Below are 20,024 nucleotides of genomic sequence, written 5' to 3'. Positions count from 1 at the left end.
ACTTGCACGTTGCAGCAAATTGTGGTCATGTTCATGTTGTCTGTCTCATGTCATATCAGTGAATATAATAAAGTTCAGATGGTTTTTATTTAAAAAAAAATATATTTAATACATATTTCAAACAAAGGATGATGACACATAATGACAATTATTCTCACAATTAATCTTCCATACGGTATATACAGGGTGACTACAAAGTCTCTTTACATGTAGAAACAAAAAAACAGGTTTGTTTTTAATGGCTAATCCTCAAGAACAAGGCTATAGTGGTGAAAGAGTTTTTTTTTGTTTTTTTCTGGGGATGAGCCATTTTTTTTGTAGATTCTTTTTTATTTTAGCGTACTTGAAATACAGAAGTGCAATGCAAGCATCTGATCTTGATTGCTTCTCTTTTTTTCTTTTTTCTTTTTTTTTAAACATTGTCAAGAGACTTTGTGGACTCAATGTACTTCTCTGTTTCCTGAAGAGGATTTGCATACAGGGCAGCAAGTTGTTAATGTTCGTTGTCAAAACTTGTCGTCGTGTCAATGAATACAACACATCTAGACCCTTTAATTTCTTGTGGCTTGTATCTAAAATATGATCATAAATATTTCAAACAAGGAAAGACAAGATAGATAAGTCACACAGAGTGAACCCTTACATACTGTTCATTTTCCTTGCACACATCAGTTTTGACCCGGGCTAAAAATATCTTCATAATAATTGTCAAATTATGAACTACAGAGCTTTCAAAAGGGTATTAATAGCCTGTACTATTTTTTTGCACCACTCATTTTTTAAATTATAAAAACACCTATCAAACTATGAAAAAGTGCTATTTTACATTGTTCCTCTCACAAGATTCTTGCAAGACCCTTCAAAAACCAACAAGGTTGATGTCTTTGTGGAAACCTGTGCAAATGCGGTGAGACACAGAATTCTTTCAAGCTCCCTCTGTGTTAACCGCTACCGCCCCTTTTATCTTTCATGTTCACAATATTAAAATAACAGTAACTACCAGAAGACTGTACATTCTCAGTTGAACTATTTAATGAATGCCAGAAAGATTAGCCGTGAAGCCCATTTCTTCCAGATGCGGAAGAAGGTCTAATCTATCCAAAATATTAGTCTTAGCCCGTGTGACAATGTGTGACTCAATGGTCTGGTAAGTGTGCAAGGGTTTCAGATAGATATGAAGACGCATAGCATGACTCAGGACTGCCTTAGTTTTCAAGCACAAATATATACACATGTATATAAATACATACAAACTTTGTTTTTGTTTTTTTGTTTTGTTTTGTTTTTTGCTTTTAACATGTCAGTTTAGGAAATGTAAGGGTGAAAGGGTGATATTTAGGGTAGTTTTATTACGGTCAAAGACTAAAAACGGTCAAATGTGAACAGGCTTTAGCATAGTTGTCAACAAGCACAATGTCAAAACACTCCTGACAGTTTCTGCCTGTGGGAGTTGAGGAAAGACCAAGAAACAAACCGTCACACATGTCTGCATAAATTTCCACAAGTGTTTCACTTGTGGCCCACTTCCTGCTCGACAGGTGTGAGACATTCCTATAAGCATGTTTTTGCTGTATTTCCTACTCACATTTTTTTTTTCTTCACCCGCCCTCACCAACAACTGACTTAGAGACACAGAAGGGAAAGGAAGTTATATTCCAAAGCAGCAACTATTTTTGTCAGCATATTGTTGAAAGTGTCTCTAGTGAATCCGTCAGTCAGTATCCAGCTGCAAGTCGCACAGCGAAATGGCCACAGTGTTCATGTTTAGATCCATCCCTTGTGTCAGAGCCGTTAGCAAAGGGAAACCCTCTGCTGTTTCTGTCCGCGTCCTTTTATCATTTGAAAAATCTTCTTTGCTCAGTTGGCTTTTTTGCTTTTGGATCATTGTAGCCCCATTGATGATGTGTTTGAGGCACCAGGAGCACTGAGCTGCACCGGAGCAAATACACGACTGAGGTCCCGCCCGGTAGCTCGAGACCACTTCAGCCAAAACTGGACCCGGAAAGGTCTGTTTAGACTCCTCGTCATGGTGACCCTGCAGTGCGGGGCTCTGCCTGCGATAACTGTCAAATTCTTTGAGGGATCTACTCTCCTGTCCCATCGTGTTCACGGTAGAGGATTCCAATTGGGACCCGAGTCCCACCCCGCTGTCCTTCCATCTCGTCTGAACTGCGTCATCCTGGTGGGGATACACTGTACCTCCAATGCTCCCAAAACCGCTGTCCTCTTGTCTCCTCTGAGGACTTCTGTCTTGTTTTTCCGTAGCATTGCAATCCATGCTAACGCCGCTGTCTAAGCTGGTCCTGTCGTCGCGATTTTTCAAAATGCGAAGTGCGGCCTTGTTTGGAGGGATTTCTGTAAAGTTTTTCACTTCTGTTCTGCTGCCAGACAGGAACCAACCTTTGTCTGTGACCACTTCCATTGGCCCCTCTCCTAATGTGAGTGGATGCCAGCTATGCACAGGGGATTTCTAGTAAGAGAGAAGAGAGAATCAGCCTTGGGTTCATATTCAAATTATGCACTTTTTGATATTTTACTCTGTTCTGTTTTCAAAATTGTGGCCACATCCTCTTTTTTTTTTTTCCTTTTTTTCTTTTTTTCTTTTTTTTTTTAAGACGTCTTAGCATCTGACTCAGCTTAGAAGGCAATTTAATTAAAGTCAAGGGTCGTCTTCAGAAAATCAAATCTCCTAAACCTTTATGCCACGTTTATGTCCCTGTAAAGTTGTGGAAATAAAAAAAAAAAAAATGACACTACAGAGAAGAGCTGTAAACAACCATGTCAAATGTGACTTCGTCTAGCATCATTCTTACGCCTGCACATCATTAAATGTTTTTATCCACTTAAAGAATCAGGTGGTTGTAATATATCCCACCAGGTCGTCATGAGTGTTTGGAATGCCATGACAACGAGACACTCTAAAGTGTCCATGCTTGGTGAAGCTGGCTTTCAAATCAGACTCCCCCCCCCCTCTTCTTTTTCACTTCTGGTCCTTCCGCTTTTCGTGCAGTCATGGCCCATAATAAAATGTTCTAAATTGGCCAAACCAGTGTACTATTCAAAGACAAAATGCATTTTTGGGGTGAAGGTATAACTAGCTAGCTAGCTAACTGTATGTCGCAATTGCGCTGGAGAACCACTTATGTGAATGAAGGTGGGGAAAGTTATTTTATGGTGAGAGTAAGGTGGAGGGCTCTACTGCCCCTCACCCTGTTTTTTTATGGGCCAATACATGGTCAATTGGCATTAACTGTGAGTTTAAGAGAATGTTTTCTGTTTGCGTACCAATGCAGCAGGCATTTTCGATGGACGTTTTAGGTGACAAACCAGACCGACTGCCAAAATGGTGGTAAAAGCCAACACGCCCACAACCGTCAGTGATGACACAGAAATTATGTACCATTCTGGGGGAAAAAAAAAAAAAGAAAAGCACAAATAGTTTACTTTAAATGGTTTTCCTAAATGACATGTTTTAAAATACACTACAAGTGAAGAATCCATTGCAATATTATCCAGTTAGCGTAGCTCAAGATGGTAACAAACTAGAGGAATAAATAAGGATTAAACATATAACATATATAACAGATAACATATCCTCAAAAGCTATTTTTCCCCATCAGGCTGAATAAATCTATTTCATTGAAAATTAGGGAAGTTGAAAATAGTGAACAAGGTTAACTTTGTTTTAAAATTTTGTTGTTCACGTGAGCTGTTTCTATGCTAGCAAGGTAACTATGCAAAAAGCTAGCATACAGAGGAATGGGCTTCCAGTTTGTTCAAGTTTTACTTAGTTTTATCATAGTCTTTTTATAGTTGTAAGGAAGCTAAGAATGTTACTTAATGACTATACAGTACAGTATCATAGAGATTTTAAAACCGTGAAAATAATTTGTTATGGCATCTTTTGCCATATTGTTTTGCCCACCTTGCTCTGGAAGCAGTAGGCATTGTTCTGGTGAGAAATTGCTCCTGGACAAAGCACCGTTTCCCTCCACCATCATACTGACGCAGTACTCGACCCCCCACCTGAGAGAAGTGAAGGTTTTGGACCTCTGATCAATGCCATCTATCAGGTACGCTATTGTCTCCTGTAATATTAGAATCACAATAAAGGTCAATTTGTCATTTTATTAGACATTTCATAAATTTTCCCTTCAAAACTTACTTTTGCTTCCACTTTGTTGGTTCTACTGTCTTCCTTTAGTTGAACGATGTAAGTAACCCCAAAGGGAAAGAGCTTTCTGAGGATAGATTTTTGATGAACATGGATTGTTATCGTGCTGGAGGTCGCGTATAACGTGAAGGAAGGAGGTTGCAGGTTACCTGTGAGGTAAGAAAAGATGCTCCTTTTAGTAAGCATTCACAAGAACCCAACAGGCAAAAATAGGACAGAGGTAAACGACTGTTATCACAAAACATAACCTTTAACATAATTGAAACTTTAAAACAAAACTTCTACTATCCCATAACTGACCGTTGAGCAGTGTTAGCACGTCCTGACCCTAACATTATAATGTAACATCATAATATAGCTTACTGTAATGCAACGTAACTTAGCGACATAAGATAGCGAACTGGTTTGGATAACGTAAAGCAACATAACGTAGCATAACCTAATAGCTTAATATAAGAAAAGATCTTATTTTATTTTTATTATTAGTATTATTCATCCTTGTGAGGAATAAGCCGTTAGAAAAATAGATGATGATGATGATTATTGGTATTATTATTATTATTATTATTATTATTATTATTATTATTATTATTATTATTATTAATATTATTAATATTATTACTACTAATGGAAAAAAAGACCAGGGAACTGATTCTCATACCATAATTTAACATACAAAATCTTAGCGGAAACTTAAAAACATACATTAGCATAATTCAGAGACCATAGCAATACTTACCATAAGCATGTAGCATAGCCATGAAAAAAAAAAAAAAAGTAACCAGGTAAATTATATAAGAAAACATAACAAATTTGAAATTCTTGGAAGAATGTTGATATAAAATACATTACATCACATAACTATAACTCAGTATAACATGACAAAATAATTATTTTTTTTTTTAAAATCACAGCAAACTGTTGTGATTTCCGACCTGAAGCTTGGAAGGCTACCACAACACAAGCTATTACATAGCATACCATAAGGTACAACAACATAGTGCTGCTTACTTGCATTTGGGAGGAATTTCTTCACCGTCCACGCAGACGTATTGTTTCTGTCTACCGCCTGAACCCTGACCTTATAGGCAGCGCCGTAGTCACGTATGAGTCCGCTTAGGTCGCAGTAGGTATTGGTAATCCTTGTGCAGCTGAGCACCGTGGCCCATTCGCCAGCCAGCCTGACAGCACAAATCATATCTATCAAGAACTGGAAAACAAATATATCTATTTTGAAAATACACTGATCTTGGTGAGTGAGTTTATTATTATAGTGGAAAACATACTTTGACATTTGCACATTGTATTGGATGTCAGATAGGATGTTTCGGGGTTGTTTCCAAAGGACGACCACCTCGCCGTCCAAAACATTCACAGACATTGTGTCTACCTGAGGGACATCCACTCCTGTGTTAAAAACAAAAGTCTGAAATCAACATTTTATATTCAATAATTATTTTAAAAATATATTCAATAAAATATATATACTGTATATTACTAGGAAATTCCATTGAGATAAAAGTCTTATATGGAAAAAGTGAAGCACTGTGAATACTTTCTAGCTTCATTGTAAGTCAGCTTAATTTATAAAGCACTTTAAAAACAGCCGCAACGGAAACAAAGTGCTGTATATGATAGTAATCAAAGATAAGACTAACAAAGTGTTCTTACCTGACACATAATTGATGCTAAAAAGAAGCACAAGAGCGAGAACAAGTGTCTTGTTGCTCATAGCTATTCCTGGTACTTTCACAGATTTCATCATTTAGTTCCAGAGTGTTATCATCCAACAGTTTTTGATTTAGTCCTTATTCCATACACCGTCGAGAACACTAGAACCAAACCATTTCTGAGATTTGGCTGCTCGGATCTGTTAACGTAAGAAGATGAAGAAAAAGTGGTTGCTCGCTTTTCAATGAGCGCTCATGAAATCATCCACTGCTCAACTTCCCTCCTCCTCGTCACATGACTCGTTTCCTGTTATGATGTGGACCCAACAAGATGTTACCTTCCTCTTTTGCTTTTCCCTCTCGTTGTGTGGTATCTTCAGCAACGTGTATGACGTAGAGCACTTCTGCAAAGGGCTTTCGCAAAATGGTTTACGTGAGACGAGATTCGAAACAGCTTTGGGGGGGCTTCCCCTCGTTTTGAATGATTTGTTTCATGACCTACATTTATGTCCACATGGGTTTGAAAAGTGTCCGAGTTTTTCTTTTCTTTTTTTTATTTTATTATTATTATTTTTGCCTTAACCATCACAATAGACCTAAAACAAAACAATCAATATTGTTATTATTATTGAGGACATTTCACAAAAATATGGCACTTCCCATTTAGGAGTTACAGCTATTGTATGATAAGTAGACTACTCGGACACTAAAAAATAAAATAAAAATGGTGGGTTCATTTCCTAACCTGCTCGCTGGGTTGCTGTGGATTTTGAGCAAATTGGGTCACCTTTACCCAAGGTTGAGTTAGTTATTTTTGACCCAGCAGCAACTTGAGTTGAAGACTGGATTCCATCCATTTGCACAATGGTTCTCATGTTGGACATCTCATTGTGTACCGGTAGTTGAACTAAATTTCGTCACCTTCCTGAAATTAAAAAAGAAAAAAAAATCGAAGAGACTTTTACTTTTAAATGGCAGATTATGCAAACAACCTCTTCAATTAAGGCTATTATTGTAATTCATTGTAGAGATTTTTAGATGTAGAATGATTTAGCTGGACATAACTGAAGGTCTGTGAGGCGTTTGTTGTTGTTTATGTATTTTTGTTCAGGTAGTCATATTTAACTAGTGTGCTTGAATTTGGCAATTTTTTTTCTCAAAGCATAACCTGTGACCTCACAATACTATCTTCACACCGCTTATCAAGATGCTTTTTTTTACTCATTGATTACATATGTCATACTTTTCCACTGATTTTATGAGGAAATGAGTCATAAACTGTGCAAATGCACGTCAATGAGTAATTGTTGGTAAATTAAGATGTTTTTTTTTTATCATTTATTATTTTCGTCTGGATGATCCATTTTGGTCAACAAATTTGACTTAAAACATAGTTTAAAGTTCCAAAGGGTTCATGGTGGGTTATCTCGTTAGATTTGATTTGGCTTTCTGGTTAAGCAAGTCATTTTCAAGCAGCTTTAATTGGATGGTGATTACTAGCATCTTTCATGGGAGACCTACAGTAGTTTTTCATGAAAGAATATTTGGCATTTATCCACTGGGAAAGAGAAGCTACTTATTTTTTCCCTCTGTTGTTTCTGCCATTCGGTTTATAAGAAAGAGCTTTTACATTAAATGCGATCAACCTCAGTTCCCCCTTCTGTTTCTCACCTTTTCTGTTTTTTTTTCTTTTCTTGCTCATTTGACATTTTTGGTTTCCTCATGCATGCAAGCACCACACAGAAAAGGAAACTGCTGAGAAGTGGAAGCAAACTGAGTCAACAAGTGCTTATGGTTTTATGTAATTCCAAATTTTGTATGACAGATTATTTGTAAAATATTCTAGTTGGGTTAAATGTGAATATGATGATATATACTGCTCGAAATAATTAAAAGAAGTGTTCAAGAGTTTAAAAATAGCCTCTGAAAACCCTCTGAAAATGAGATTGATGCACCCTCAAAAGCACATCACTCACAATGACGTTGACTCGTCAGAGTAAATTAGTGGCTGGTTTCTCTGAACATTTGAAAGCTCTATGTGCCAAAACTTCTAACATGTTTTTCTCAAACCAAAAGGATTTCAATGTGGCAACATTAAAATACCTGTAACCATAATTTCTTTCAAGGTACTTCTAGGTATTATTATCGTTTTGAAGGGAATTAAGTGTAGTATTAAAATATATGAATACATTATCTCAATTTGCATGTTTTGACCCGTGAGGACCTTTTAGCTCGATCTGGTCACATTTAAGATATGCTGCCCCCTGATGGCTGCAGTTTATGCCACTTCATTGTTAAACAGTAGTTTCCACAAAGTAGCACAGAAAGAAGTATTCAGGCCAAAATACTAGTATACACTTCATATATCACTGCACAGCGTGGTAAAAGAAAGGAGAAAAAAAAGAAGAAATTTTGCAGAGGGCAAGTAAAAATAAACACTTGAGAACATGTAATTTCACTGGAGATGTGGCAGTGATCAGAATGAGCCAATCATATTCAAACTAGGACTCAGCACACACCTGCCACCATTTAAAGTGCCTCTGATTAACCCATGTAAATTTGAGCTGCTGTAGTTGGCCTTTCTTGACATTTTTTTTCTAGCAGCAGACTGAATGTTTTGCGAGTTTTCCACACTGACTTTGGAACTGTTCATAATTCCCTCCACTCGACTCAGGCCCCAAAGTATAATACTGCCATCACCTGGTGTCACTGTAGATACGGTTTTCCTTTGATTATGAATAATGTATTTTCACCAAACGCACCTTTTGTATCTGTTGCCTGAAACTGACACCTTGATTTAAAAATGTTGCCAGAACACAGGTGGAATCTCCAGGGTTGAAGTTTAGCATGATTATTTTGTTGCAGTTTGCATACTCGTGTGTAGAAGAAGCGCAACTGGTGTCTCTTGAGCCACACAATCCATTTTCATTGTGGCTTTAAGTTAACTGGTTTGGCAGGTGTGTGAACTGGTGGGCACGCCCAACTTGGATAAAGAAGCACAAAGTAAATGGGAGGTGGTCAGAGGACAGTCAGTGATCATCACAGAAGGGAAAAGAAAACGCGCTTGAGAACAGCTGTACCAAAGTTGCATTTTTTTTCCACCTGTGGTTGTGAACAAGCTCCGCCCATATGGTGACACCTCAACTACCCACTTGTTTTGCAATCACTAATTCTGATGGCAAAGCTTAACCCGGTAGGTTCTTTATTATTTGTCTCCCTTTTGGGTGCTCTTTTGTTCCTTTGGATTTTTGCTTTCTCGCATACGCCAAACTTCACCTTATCAACCAAATTCTTAATGTTAACTCACAAAAAGTATAAATTGTATTAATTTGTAATTCAGACAACAAAAAGTGTGAGATAATGGATTGTGGCTGGATTTAACCGTGCATAATTTTTCCTTTTCTGTAACGTTTAGGTTTCTGGCATATGCAGTGTGGTAAATTTGTATGAGCTAGTGTAGTCTTAGTTTTTTTCTATTCTGTAGTTGTGTGGATTATATATATGTATTTTCATGTAAAACAGTTTGGTGAAATATATTAAGCAGGGTCACTTATTTAACAATTATTTGATTCAGCTTTAGTCGAAATCATTAATTGAAACTGTGACAACAGTGTATCAAACACACCTGGTCACGCTTGCTCATTCAGGGCGGAACTGTAACCTTTCAGGTGTGGTGTAAACGCGACATTTAACAGTTATTTTCATGACAATGGTGGCTGTGAAAAATGATCTGTGTACAATAAGCTGAGAAATGAGATAAACCTGCTACTCCACCTGTTTCATCTCAGTAATTTTGCCTCTGATTTTCCTGTGGGGCTTTATGGAAACATGAGCACTGAGCCATTGAAAAGATGTTACGAAACACCTTTTTGTTAAAAAGTTGATTCAGAGCTTTAGTCTTTACGTTTTCCCTACACTGGTTTAGAAAACCCTGACCGCATTTTCGCATCCTGTCAGGTGACATTGCTAATCCTGATCACAAACGAGTTTAGCCGCATGTCATTGTTGACCTGTGACATTCATTGCTCGCAATATTATTCAAAAAAATGCATTTGTAACTGTGCAGGTACGCGCTGAAACTTTGAATAAATTGCTTTCTCCAAAATAATGACGTTTTGATGGATATAGATTGAGAGTAAAAGGCCTTAAAGTGAATATTCATTTGTTGAAAGAGGCAAAGATGTGGCATCTTCAAATTTTCATTTCACATTTTGAAGAAAGTGGAAAAAAAATCCTTTTCAATATTACATGCATCATAATAATAATTTAATATCGATATTATAAATGTTTCACAATCATTTTAGGCAACGTAGCTCCTCCAACTGTACTCCCCCCCAGATCAATACCAGCACGTATTAATGAAATAAATTGTATTAAAATTCATTATGTATTTTATTTTATTTACTTATTTTACTTACCTAATTTATTAATGTATTTTGTTTTGCCTGTCTTTATTGCAAGATTGATTTTTACACAAGTACAACACTTTGAAAGCAGCGATCACTTATCTTAAAGTGCTTCGTAAATAAAATTGACTTGAGTTAGCTCAAACGACCAACAACGGCAGGTGTCTTCAGCCGGGTGATGAGGTCAGTTTGAAAACCTTTAAAGAAAATATTGCCATTATTATATATAAACTCAGTTGATCAGTTCCTAACACATTAAATAACTAAAATATAAAATATGTATAGGCATTCAACATATGAAAGTAACCACATATGACTGAAGCACATACAGTACTATGCTAAGCTAAGGTTGCGAATTTTGCTTCACATTTACTAACAATTGAAGAGTTGGTGCATTACATTTAGCATGTTAGCATTAGCATGTTCAGCTATTGGTTAACAAGCTAGAGTCACATGCAACTACTTGAAAATATTAATCAGTGCGCATATTAGCATGTCAATGTGCCACATACACAGTGTGTAGTGTATGAACTGTTGACTTTAGTGTTTAAAAATACAACGTTCAAGTTCCGCAAGCAGCTGGTACTGGATAGATTCCCCTTTCACATTGGTACTGCGACTGACTGGCAATCCACACAGTGCGTAATAAGACGAAATTGCCCCTGAGAAGTGCGACGTGCGAAGAAGATCGCATTACAAAAAAAAAAATGAGAAAATTATGTTCTTAATGCTGTTGCTAGGATACAAGACTTCTTTGTGCTGTCAGGTAGGTACCACATGGGTGTGGACCTGGACTAAATGATTGTATTGCATGGCGAACAAATGGCTTCATCTTTGAAAATATGCCTTTTTATCCACTGATATTATAACAAATCTGTTTTGTAACTGACTGTTAAAGACTACCTCATTAATATAAAAAACCAATCAGTTTTTCCTCTCCCCCCCACAGAACGAGCCTCCTCCTCCTTACTACTCTGTCGTTGTGCACACCCAACCCCCCCTCAAGTCCTATGAAGAGGTGGTGTACGGCGTGGGTCCTGGCCAGACCCCCGCCAGCCAGCCACATTACATCCCTCAGTATGCACCACCTGTGGCCGCTCCCCAAGTAACACAATCAAGTTCACGTGAGTCGCTCGCTTCTGTAGTGTTGTTATCTCAAACAACCTCAGGTTGAAGTTCTGTTGAATTTGCTTCAATTTGAATGATACATATATGGAATAATTTACAGCATTTTAACTAGCATCTGTCTAATTTGTATAGTATACCACTTGCCCTCATTAGCTATTGAACTAGCTAGCTGTGATCTAGCTAGCTAGTTATGTAGCCATCTTTGTAAGCAACCATTCACTGTCACATTCACACCTGTTGACAATTTAGAGCAATCTTAATTTCACCAAGTGAATACACGGGTTAAATGTACCTTAATCTGCCATCAAGTAGAACAACATACTGTATAATTGTTCTACCTGTCAAAATATGTGGCTAGCATAGACAGAAGGATGACCAAAGATACATTGACTAAACCCAAAAACAGGTGAGCCATGACGTTGGCAATGCGAGCCCGAAGACACTTTGATATCAATTCCAGTCGACAGCAGAGGGCGGTCTTGAGATGGATGCAAATGAGTGGATTAATTTAATCTTCTTAATTCTTATTCCACAAACACAATATAGAAGATTGTGTTTACACTAGCGCAGGGGTGTCAAACATACGGCCCGTGGGCCGGATCAGGCCCGCAAAGGGGTTTAATCCGGCCCGCGAGATGATTTTGTAAAGTTAAAAAAAAAATATTGTAATGTTGGACTAATTAATCAATCAATCAATCAATTTAACACGTCCGGAACGTATACCGGCAATGTTGTCGCGGTCCATTTGCATTTGTTATTTTTCGGAGCAACATGATTACAGTTGAGCTCCGTAATTTAGGGCTAGTCTACAAATCTGCATATAAATTACGGTAATTGTATTTATACCGTGATTTTACCGATGCGGCCCACTTGGTAATATATTTTCCTCCATGCGGCCCCTGAGCTAACATGAGTTTGACATCCCTGCACTAGCGGAAGCAAATGCAACCTATTAAAAAATGTGACCAAGAAACTTTCTTTTTTTTTTTTTTTTTAAATAAAATACAAAATATTTCAAATAAAAAAATGTTCCTAAATACATTTTTAAAATTTTTGTTAATACATTTTAATAGGTAAGATTTTGTGTCAGGGACAAAAAAAATATCACGTAACATAAATAAAAAAAATAACATGAGGTCTACTGGTGTGTGGTGACTGCTCATGTGGAAAAAACAACAACTTTAGGGCACATTTTCAGAAATATTCTGGTCATACTCCAAATCAGTGTGCCGTTGCATCTTCTCTATTTTTCCACTGTATTATTTTAGAGTTGTTTGATTTGTTGCCCTGCGATTGGTTGGCAACCGGTCTAGAGTCTACACTGCCTCAAGCCCAAGTCAGCTGGGATAGACTCCAACTTACCCGTGACCCCCATGAGGGTAAGCGGTTTGGAAAATGGATGGCTGGTTAGATGTTGACTTTGTATTGTGTGTACTGTCTTTCCATGCAGCCCCCAGGAGCAGGAAGAGAGGATGCTGTAAGAATAATGGCCAGTGTTACGGAGGGTCATGCGCTGCCTTTATTCTCGTCGCCCTGCTGGCTGTTGCCATCTGGCTCGGAGGTTGCCGTTCATATTCATTTGCTCTTCTGTTCGTGTTTTCAGTGGGCTGTCCTTGGAGGAAAGGCGTTTTTATGGATATTGTTGATAGACAACATATGGTGCCAACTTTTGTAGGATTCGCTTAACGATGGCAATAGTATTAATCTGCTCTGGGTGTTTTGCTACTCTTCAGTCACATTATTCCTGACATTTGTTACCTTCTCTCCAATGGCAGTGCGATATGGCACCAAGATTTTAACACAAAACCTTTTTAACGATTACGACCAACAAGATGATGACATCGATGACAACCAGTCTATATTGATCAATGACAGCTGCCCTAATACTACCGTAAGGTGTGATGGGATCAGGGACTGCGAGCTGGGCTCTGATGAAATGAACTGTGGTGAGTGTGCAAGTAATTCTTGTAACAGACGAGCAAATGTTGCACACTATTGATCAAAATATGCCCTGGGGACCATTTGCAGCCCACCATTTTTTTTTCTCCTATGAATAATAAATTGGTTCACCCAGCTTCTATATGTATGCAAAGAAACTATTACCAAATAATTAGGGATTCCACGATAAGGGCAATATTGTGATATTACGATATTAAAACTGCCACAATATCGTTGTTGTCCTGTTCACAACTTCACAATATTTAAAAGGAACACATTTGTTAAAAAAGTTGATTTCCATTTGTGCAGTTCTAGTACCCTCTAGTGGCTAGTTTATTAGTGCAATTTAATTTTCATTTAGGATGTTTTGGCCTTCTATGTTTAAAATCGATGCTAATTGTCAGATGAAGGGGAACCTAATTTGCTTGTGAAGTGATCAATGTGTGCTCGCATTACCAAGTAAGTGCCTCAATGTTATTAAAGATTGTCGGTTTATATGCATTGCTGTTATGTACAAAAGCATAAAACTGTGCTTTTTTTTTTTTTTTTAACAGCATTGTGATCTTTTTTTTAAAAATATTGCCAAGGACCCCACATTATCGCGATAATTATCATATGAATGTTAAAATAAAAACAGACAAATGTAGCCTAAATGTTGATTGGTCGTTACATAAAACCAATCTTCCGCGTATGAGTGAATCTCAAGTGGGGAAGCTTGAAAATGAAACAGCTAACTAACAATGATTAAAATTTAAACTTATGCCAAATTAATATTTCTACAACTGATAATACACTGAAAAAGTTGGAATTACATTATTTCAAGAAGTATGGGTGTTAAAATTTCATCAACATTTAATCATTTTTTACTACAATATACAGTATAAACAGTACTTGGCAATTGGCACTGCTTTATGAAACTGAATCGCCTTTTTTTTCCCATTCCTTTTTGCCAGTGAGATTTGGACTTCAAAATCGTCTGGAGGTCAAGACAGCCCAAGATGGCCGCTTTCTTCCCGTCTGCTTCAGCAGTTGGGACCAGAGCATTGCTGACCGGGCTTGCGCCCAACTTGGGTTTAGGAAGTAAAGACTCATCCCTCTCTCTCTTTATCTATCATTCATACCAAGTTACCAGGCCTTATAGTTACGTACCTTTTCCTTTTCCCGATGTCTGTAAGGTCTTACAGCAACACAAATATCACAACACAGAACTCCCTTGGACTAACTGTCACCAACAGATTGTCTGACTCCATCCAGGGTCAAGTTGAAATCAGGTAAGTAACTTTTCTATTGCATCCATATGGGCAGGAAGATGATGTGGAGTGAAATTTAAAGCACTGGTAGATGGAAGTTTGACCAAAATTTGCACAATCAAGTGGATTATTGAGATGCTTGTTGATAATTTGGCTTGACATGTCTCTCTCATTGTGACATCGCATAGTTCCTCCTGTCCGGATCAGAGCGCAGTCTCCCTGCAGTGCGTCGGTAAGCAGCCGCCATCTGTGCCTACTGTTCTGTGACGCACACAGTCACGTAATTCGCACCTCAACACAGAAATGTGATCCTTTGAGCTCTTCTGTTTGCATCACTTTAACATTCAGCGCAGCATTGCACAACTTGGCATTGCAAATTATGCAGCTAGGACGCTGACTCATCACTCAACTCCATATTTATGGAGCACTTTAAAATAGCATCCACCCTTTTCTTAAGATAAAACCCAGGGGCAACAGCAGAGGCCTCAGAATTGAACCCTGTGGAACACCATGCGTTCCGTTACACTTGAAAATTCATATTGCACATTTAATCCAACCACAAGGCACCACTGTAATGTAAATAAATCCCTTCCCCTTACTTGGTGAGCACCAGGATGCCACAAGATGGCGCCAAAGCACTATTTTCAATTAGTTATGCTAAAACTGACCACTTTTTAAGGCTAACCAAGTCTCATGCCAGTGATTGACCGCAACGCCTTTAGCCTAATGCTAATCTATGCATCAAACAAAACTCAATGCAGCTCTGCTTACCTTTTGGCATTAATATGATAGCAAGAATGTTGCACCCGTTCTAGTTGTTTCTACATGACAGTGTGTCCTTCGTATCTTCAGAGTGCGGCAAGCAGCAGTCCACGTCTCGCATCGTGGGGGGCAGCGTTGCAGACCGAGGTCAGTGGCCTTGGCAGTTATCGCTGCATTTTCGGGGCTTCCACGTGTGCGGAGGGGTCCTGATCTCGCCCGATTTTGTGCTGACCGCCGCTCACTGCTTCCCGAGGTGAACCGACAGCCCGGCATGTCACCAATTACAAAAATGGACGACTTAATGATGTCATCCTACAGGAGCAACCCCGCAATGCTCTTGCCGCAGTTCTGGCAAGTGTATGCAGGAGCGCTGGCTCTCAACAATTTGCCTCCACCCTTGATGGTGGAGAAGATCATCCTCAATGAAAACTACGACAACGCCACTAATGATTACGACATCGCTCTGCTCAAGCTTGAGGTTGAGGTCAACTTTGATGGTTGGTAAAGCTTCTTTTGCTTTTCTGTAATTTTTGTTCACTACTTGACATCTCAATATAGACAGTTAGGATGTTTCTAGTTCAAATTTCTAAATTTCTCCCTCACAAAATTTGGCCATGGAACATTTGCAACCGTACACAAAAGTGTTTGATGATTTATGTTATTAAAACATAACCAAAAATAACGGTCTCACTCTATTTACAATTTTTAATCGCATGACTTCAATAGTTAACTCATGATTAATTGCAAATTTTATCTGTTCTAAATGTACAATAAAATAGTTTTCATACTCTTAACATAAAAGTTTAACTAATAAAAAAACTGTTAAACTAATAGAAATATTGCTGAATCTTTTAATCATTGATACAGTAATTTCATATTAGTTCAAATTAAAAATGTTTACTGTACAGTTAAAAGTGATTGATTAGTGTTCATTATCTGCCACTAGATGGCATAATTGCATTTGTAAGACATTGACACACCAGTGCATTTTTCTTTTCGTATTAAGAGTTACCTTATCTTTAACACGAAGTAACTTGTGAAATTCTGCACATTGTTAAAAATTGTAAAATACAACTTGACCCCCGTCTGCACTAATATATACATTACATTCATTATTGCTAAATTTTGACGTGGACGTGTCAGCTGCGTTGTGACTGGAATTCCCCCCTACAGGCAAGGGAGTGAGGGGAAGTCATTAATTGCACGAAAAAAATAAAATAAATAATAATAATAGTGGCGTTAAAGGAACTTTAAATTAACGCACTAATTTTGACATACCTAACCAGAAGGAAAACTTGGTACGGATGTTAGCAAACTGCATCAAGGATTTATTTAGTTTTTATTTTTTGGTAACAAATCTACTGTATTAAGTGGAAAAATGTTTTGTTTTTGTTTTTTAATCTTTTTTTTTTTCTGAGACAAATCCCATTTAAGCTTTTTTATTTATTTATTTATTTTTTTTTTTATTTTTTTTTTTGGTCTGGTAACATCAATCTTTTCATCTTTCAGTCTATCATTTATTATTTCCTACTATGAGAACACGTAACATGCAGATCTCTAATCTGCGTTTCTCCTCTCAGATGATGTTCACCCGGCGTGCCTGCCAGTTACCGCGCAGCGATTCCCAGCTGGCGCCCCTTGTTGGACGTCAGGCTTTGGTACCACCGAGGCCGGATCAGGTAAGCACGGAAACGGTTTCAATCTTATCTAGACCGAAACAAATGATAGCGCTCGCTCAGCAGTGACAATGCAGTCACTCCAGAGCAGGCGTTCCCCCTGTTGCTAATTGTTGTATGCACTGTAAATTCCCTGATTAGCATGAGAAGCTAATGTAGTAGGACTTTAGTCTTTTAAATGAGTATGCTAACATCTTCTTCTGCTGTCTAAAATGTGCTCTAAATGACATTGAAATCCCAACGTGGTGTTTTTCTTCAACACAGGTATAGTGTCCAATGAGCTGATGGAGGTAACTGTTGACATCATCAGTCATCAAGAGTGCAACAACCCTTTGGTGTACGGAGGCGCTGTGACAAATAACATGATCTGTGCCGGGCATTTGGAGGAGGGAGGCAGAGATTCCTGTCAGGTGAGTTGCCGGGCAGATTTGTATTTGGGATTTGACTACTTTGACACAAATTTGTTTAGAGAGGAGAGTAGTCAAATTCTCCTTTTTTGGGGGTATGTATTGAGTAATATTATTCTTCAGTCATTAAAAAATAAAAATAAATCTTTAATATCCACTTATCAGGTTTGCAAGATGATACGGGTTGAAAAGGAGGGGGGTGCCCTTTGCCAAGCTACTTTTAACTGCCAAAAAATTAAAATAGAAAATCCTGACTGGCCCATTTTTTTAAATTAATATTCAATATGTTAAACAGATTCTTCTAATGTGTGTCCAGGGTGACAGCGGTGGACCCCTGGTGTGTCAGATGGACGATGTGTGGTACCTGGTGGGCATCACTAGCTGGGGGGCTGGATGCGGTGAAGTAAACAAGCCAGGTGTTTACACCAGCGTCAGCAGACTTCTGCCTTGGATCTACACCAACATGCAGGTGAGAAATTCAGGAAATTGATCAACTAAGTCAAGAAACACCAAATGGATTTTTTTTTTTTTTTGTGACGTATACTGAAATGAACAATTGAAACTACCCGTGTTGTTTACCTGCACTGTAATACTCACTTTCTACACTTGGTGGCAAGGCAGGAAAAGAAAAGATGTTCTTTGTCATTTTACTTCCTCATTCTCCATCAATCACAATACAATAACATATACAATTGATTGGTATGAATATAAATTGATTACATTTCACTGTACATCTTTAATGCAAAATAGTTTACCATTTAATTTTAAATACTAATTGGCAGTAGGCTACAGAAAATTGGATTTAAAAACAATTGGGTCAAAAAGAACCACAGTTTGGATTTAAAAAAAAAAAAAAAAAAAAAAAAAAAAAGCGCCAATGCAGTACATTTCTTTTAGCACAGTTAGGACTTTTTGTTTTGAACATTTCATTCAGTAATTCTTTTGAGTACCACTGGAGGGCGCCGGCCCACCTGCAGTGCATTGCAATTGATTTGTATTTTAATCTCACAGCACATCAGGCCTTAATGCCACTCGTTTCCCTCCTCTTCCTCCAATGAGCACTGCACTGTGAAGTCGTCTTCAAACAAGCATAGCGGGCGCCACGTGTAAAACTGAAGATGGGCGGACGAAAGATTATATGGAGCGAAGGGGATGAGGTGCCTCCAAAGTAGCAAGCAAGCGCCGTGTTTACAGTTGTGTGAATGTTGCCACTTGATGCACTGACGAATTGTCTAGCATTCTTTCCTGCTTCTACCATGTTTACATTTATGTAACACGCCTTAAAGATGTCTCTTTGCTTATGTGTTCTCTTCCAATGCGATTTCCTCATCCATATACACTCAAAATATTGTGAAGCCTCTACAGTTGAAGTGCACTGAGAATTCGAGTGGGCTAACTGCAATCTGGTCATTTTTGCAGGAAAGGGATATTGATTTTTATGACTGCAATAACATTTGGAGATTTTGGTGATTTTGTTTTTTTAACAGAAATCCTTCACATTTTTGGCATTTTGCCAAATAGACTGATGTTAATTTTGGTGAGTGGTATTGGCTTTTTTTTTTTTTTTTTTTTTTTTTTTTTTTTTAAATCTACAAAACATTTTTTGCCTTGCATTTTGCTGCGGTTAATGTTCAAATATGAGAGGCTCAAGGTGCATCTGTTCAAAGATCACATTTTCTATAAAAAAAAAAAAAATAATCTTTTTTTTTAAATAAAACATTGTAATACATGATTAAGATTGCATTTGGGATATCAGGATCCTTATTCATTATTAGCAACTTAAAACTATTTTTATGGACAAATGTAATTTTTGTGCTTCCATTTTTTTTTTTTAAATAAATTTGTTAAAAATGACCAGTTATTTTTAAATATATATTTAAAGTCACCTTTTTTTATTTAGTTTAACTTTTTTCCCCATATATAATTGGGACTATTTAAAAAAAAAAAAAAAAAGCCACTTTATTCTCAGAAGTTTCATATTATCTTTGCTGCCAATAAAGAGGCCAGCTCCCTCTAGTGGTACGAAAGAATCCCTTAAGTATAGTTCAGTTGCATTTAAAGGGGAAGCCAACCCAAAAAGTGTCTTCACCAAATGTTCTATGCAGCCCCGGTCGTCTAAACACACACATTTTGATTAATATGTTTGTGGAATATGAATAAAGCAACAAAATCCACCTGTCCTTATCCATCTCAAGGGGTGGCTATTTTGCCACTTGCTGACTGAATATGACATCAGAGTTGCTCAGACAGACCAATCACGACTAATGTGAACAAATGCAACATATAAAGAAACTATTCTATTAAGTACAATTTTCTTTTCATTTTTGTTTCTTTTGCAAATTTTATCCAAATTAAAATGAATTCCATTTTCGTTCTGTGGCAAGAATGTTTCCAAATCCACTGTAGAGGTTCCACTATAAGATAAATGATTGTATGCTTTCCTTCCTCCTCGGGGGCACATCCCAGACTTCAAATATTTAAAGGGCACTCTAACGGCGTGTGTGTGTGTGTGTGCCCTCCAGCCTTTTATTATGCATACTGTGATATATTGTCAACAATCCCCAATGTATCCTCTGATTTTCTATTTATTTTTTGGAAATATTTCATCTGTGC

General features: G+C 37.6%; 2 protein-coding genes across 2 annotated transcripts; one reads left to right on the top strand and one right to left on the bottom strand.

Moving 5' to 3' along the window:
• Window positions 1–89: 89 nt before the first annotated feature.
• il10ra (interleukin 10 receptor, alpha) lies at window positions 90–6,134 on the bottom strand. The gene is made up of 7 exons (XM_077540261.1): window positions 5,846–6,134; window positions 5,461–5,581; window positions 5,186–5,355; window positions 4,166–4,323; window positions 3,926–4,088; window positions 3,286–3,404; window positions 90–2,470 (listed from the first exon to the last, which is right to left on the bottom strand). Exons 1-7 carry the CDS (start codon window positions 5,937–5,939, stop codon window positions 1,712–1,714), a joined length of 1,584 nt encoding a protein of 527 aa, XP_077396387.1. The 5' UTR covers window positions 5,940–6,134; the 3' UTR covers window positions 90–1,711.
• Window positions 6,135–8,717: 2,583 nt separating this feature from the next.
• On the top strand, window positions 8,718–18,712 carry tmprss13a (transmembrane serine protease 13a). The gene is made up of 13 exons (XM_077540262.1): window positions 8,718–9,037; window positions 11,200–11,374; window positions 12,829–12,939; window positions 13,154–13,324; window positions 14,270–14,396; window positions 14,492–14,587; window positions 14,755–14,798; window positions 15,419–15,581; window positions 15,647–15,825; window positions 16,909–17,007; window positions 17,269–17,414; window positions 17,728–17,880; window positions 18,423–18,712. The coding sequence occupies exons 1-13, from the start codon at window positions 9,020–9,022 to the stop codon at window positions 18,435–18,437; spliced, it is 1,497 nt and encodes a 498-aa protein (XP_077396388.1). The 5' UTR covers window positions 8,718–9,019; the 3' UTR covers window positions 18,438–18,712.
• Window positions 18,713–20,024: the final 1,312 nt, after the last annotated feature.

This window comes from Festucalex cinctus, chromosome 13, assembly GCF_051991245.1.
Source record: "Festucalex cinctus isolate MCC-2025b chromosome 13, RoL_Fcin_1.0, whole genome shotgun sequence".
NCBI classification, from domain to species: domain Eukaryota; kingdom Metazoa; phylum Chordata; class Actinopteri; order Syngnathiformes; family Syngnathidae; genus Festucalex; species Festucalex cinctus.
The sequence above is the reverse complement of the archived record's forward strand: the minus strand, read 5'-3'. Positions and strand labels throughout refer to the sequence as shown.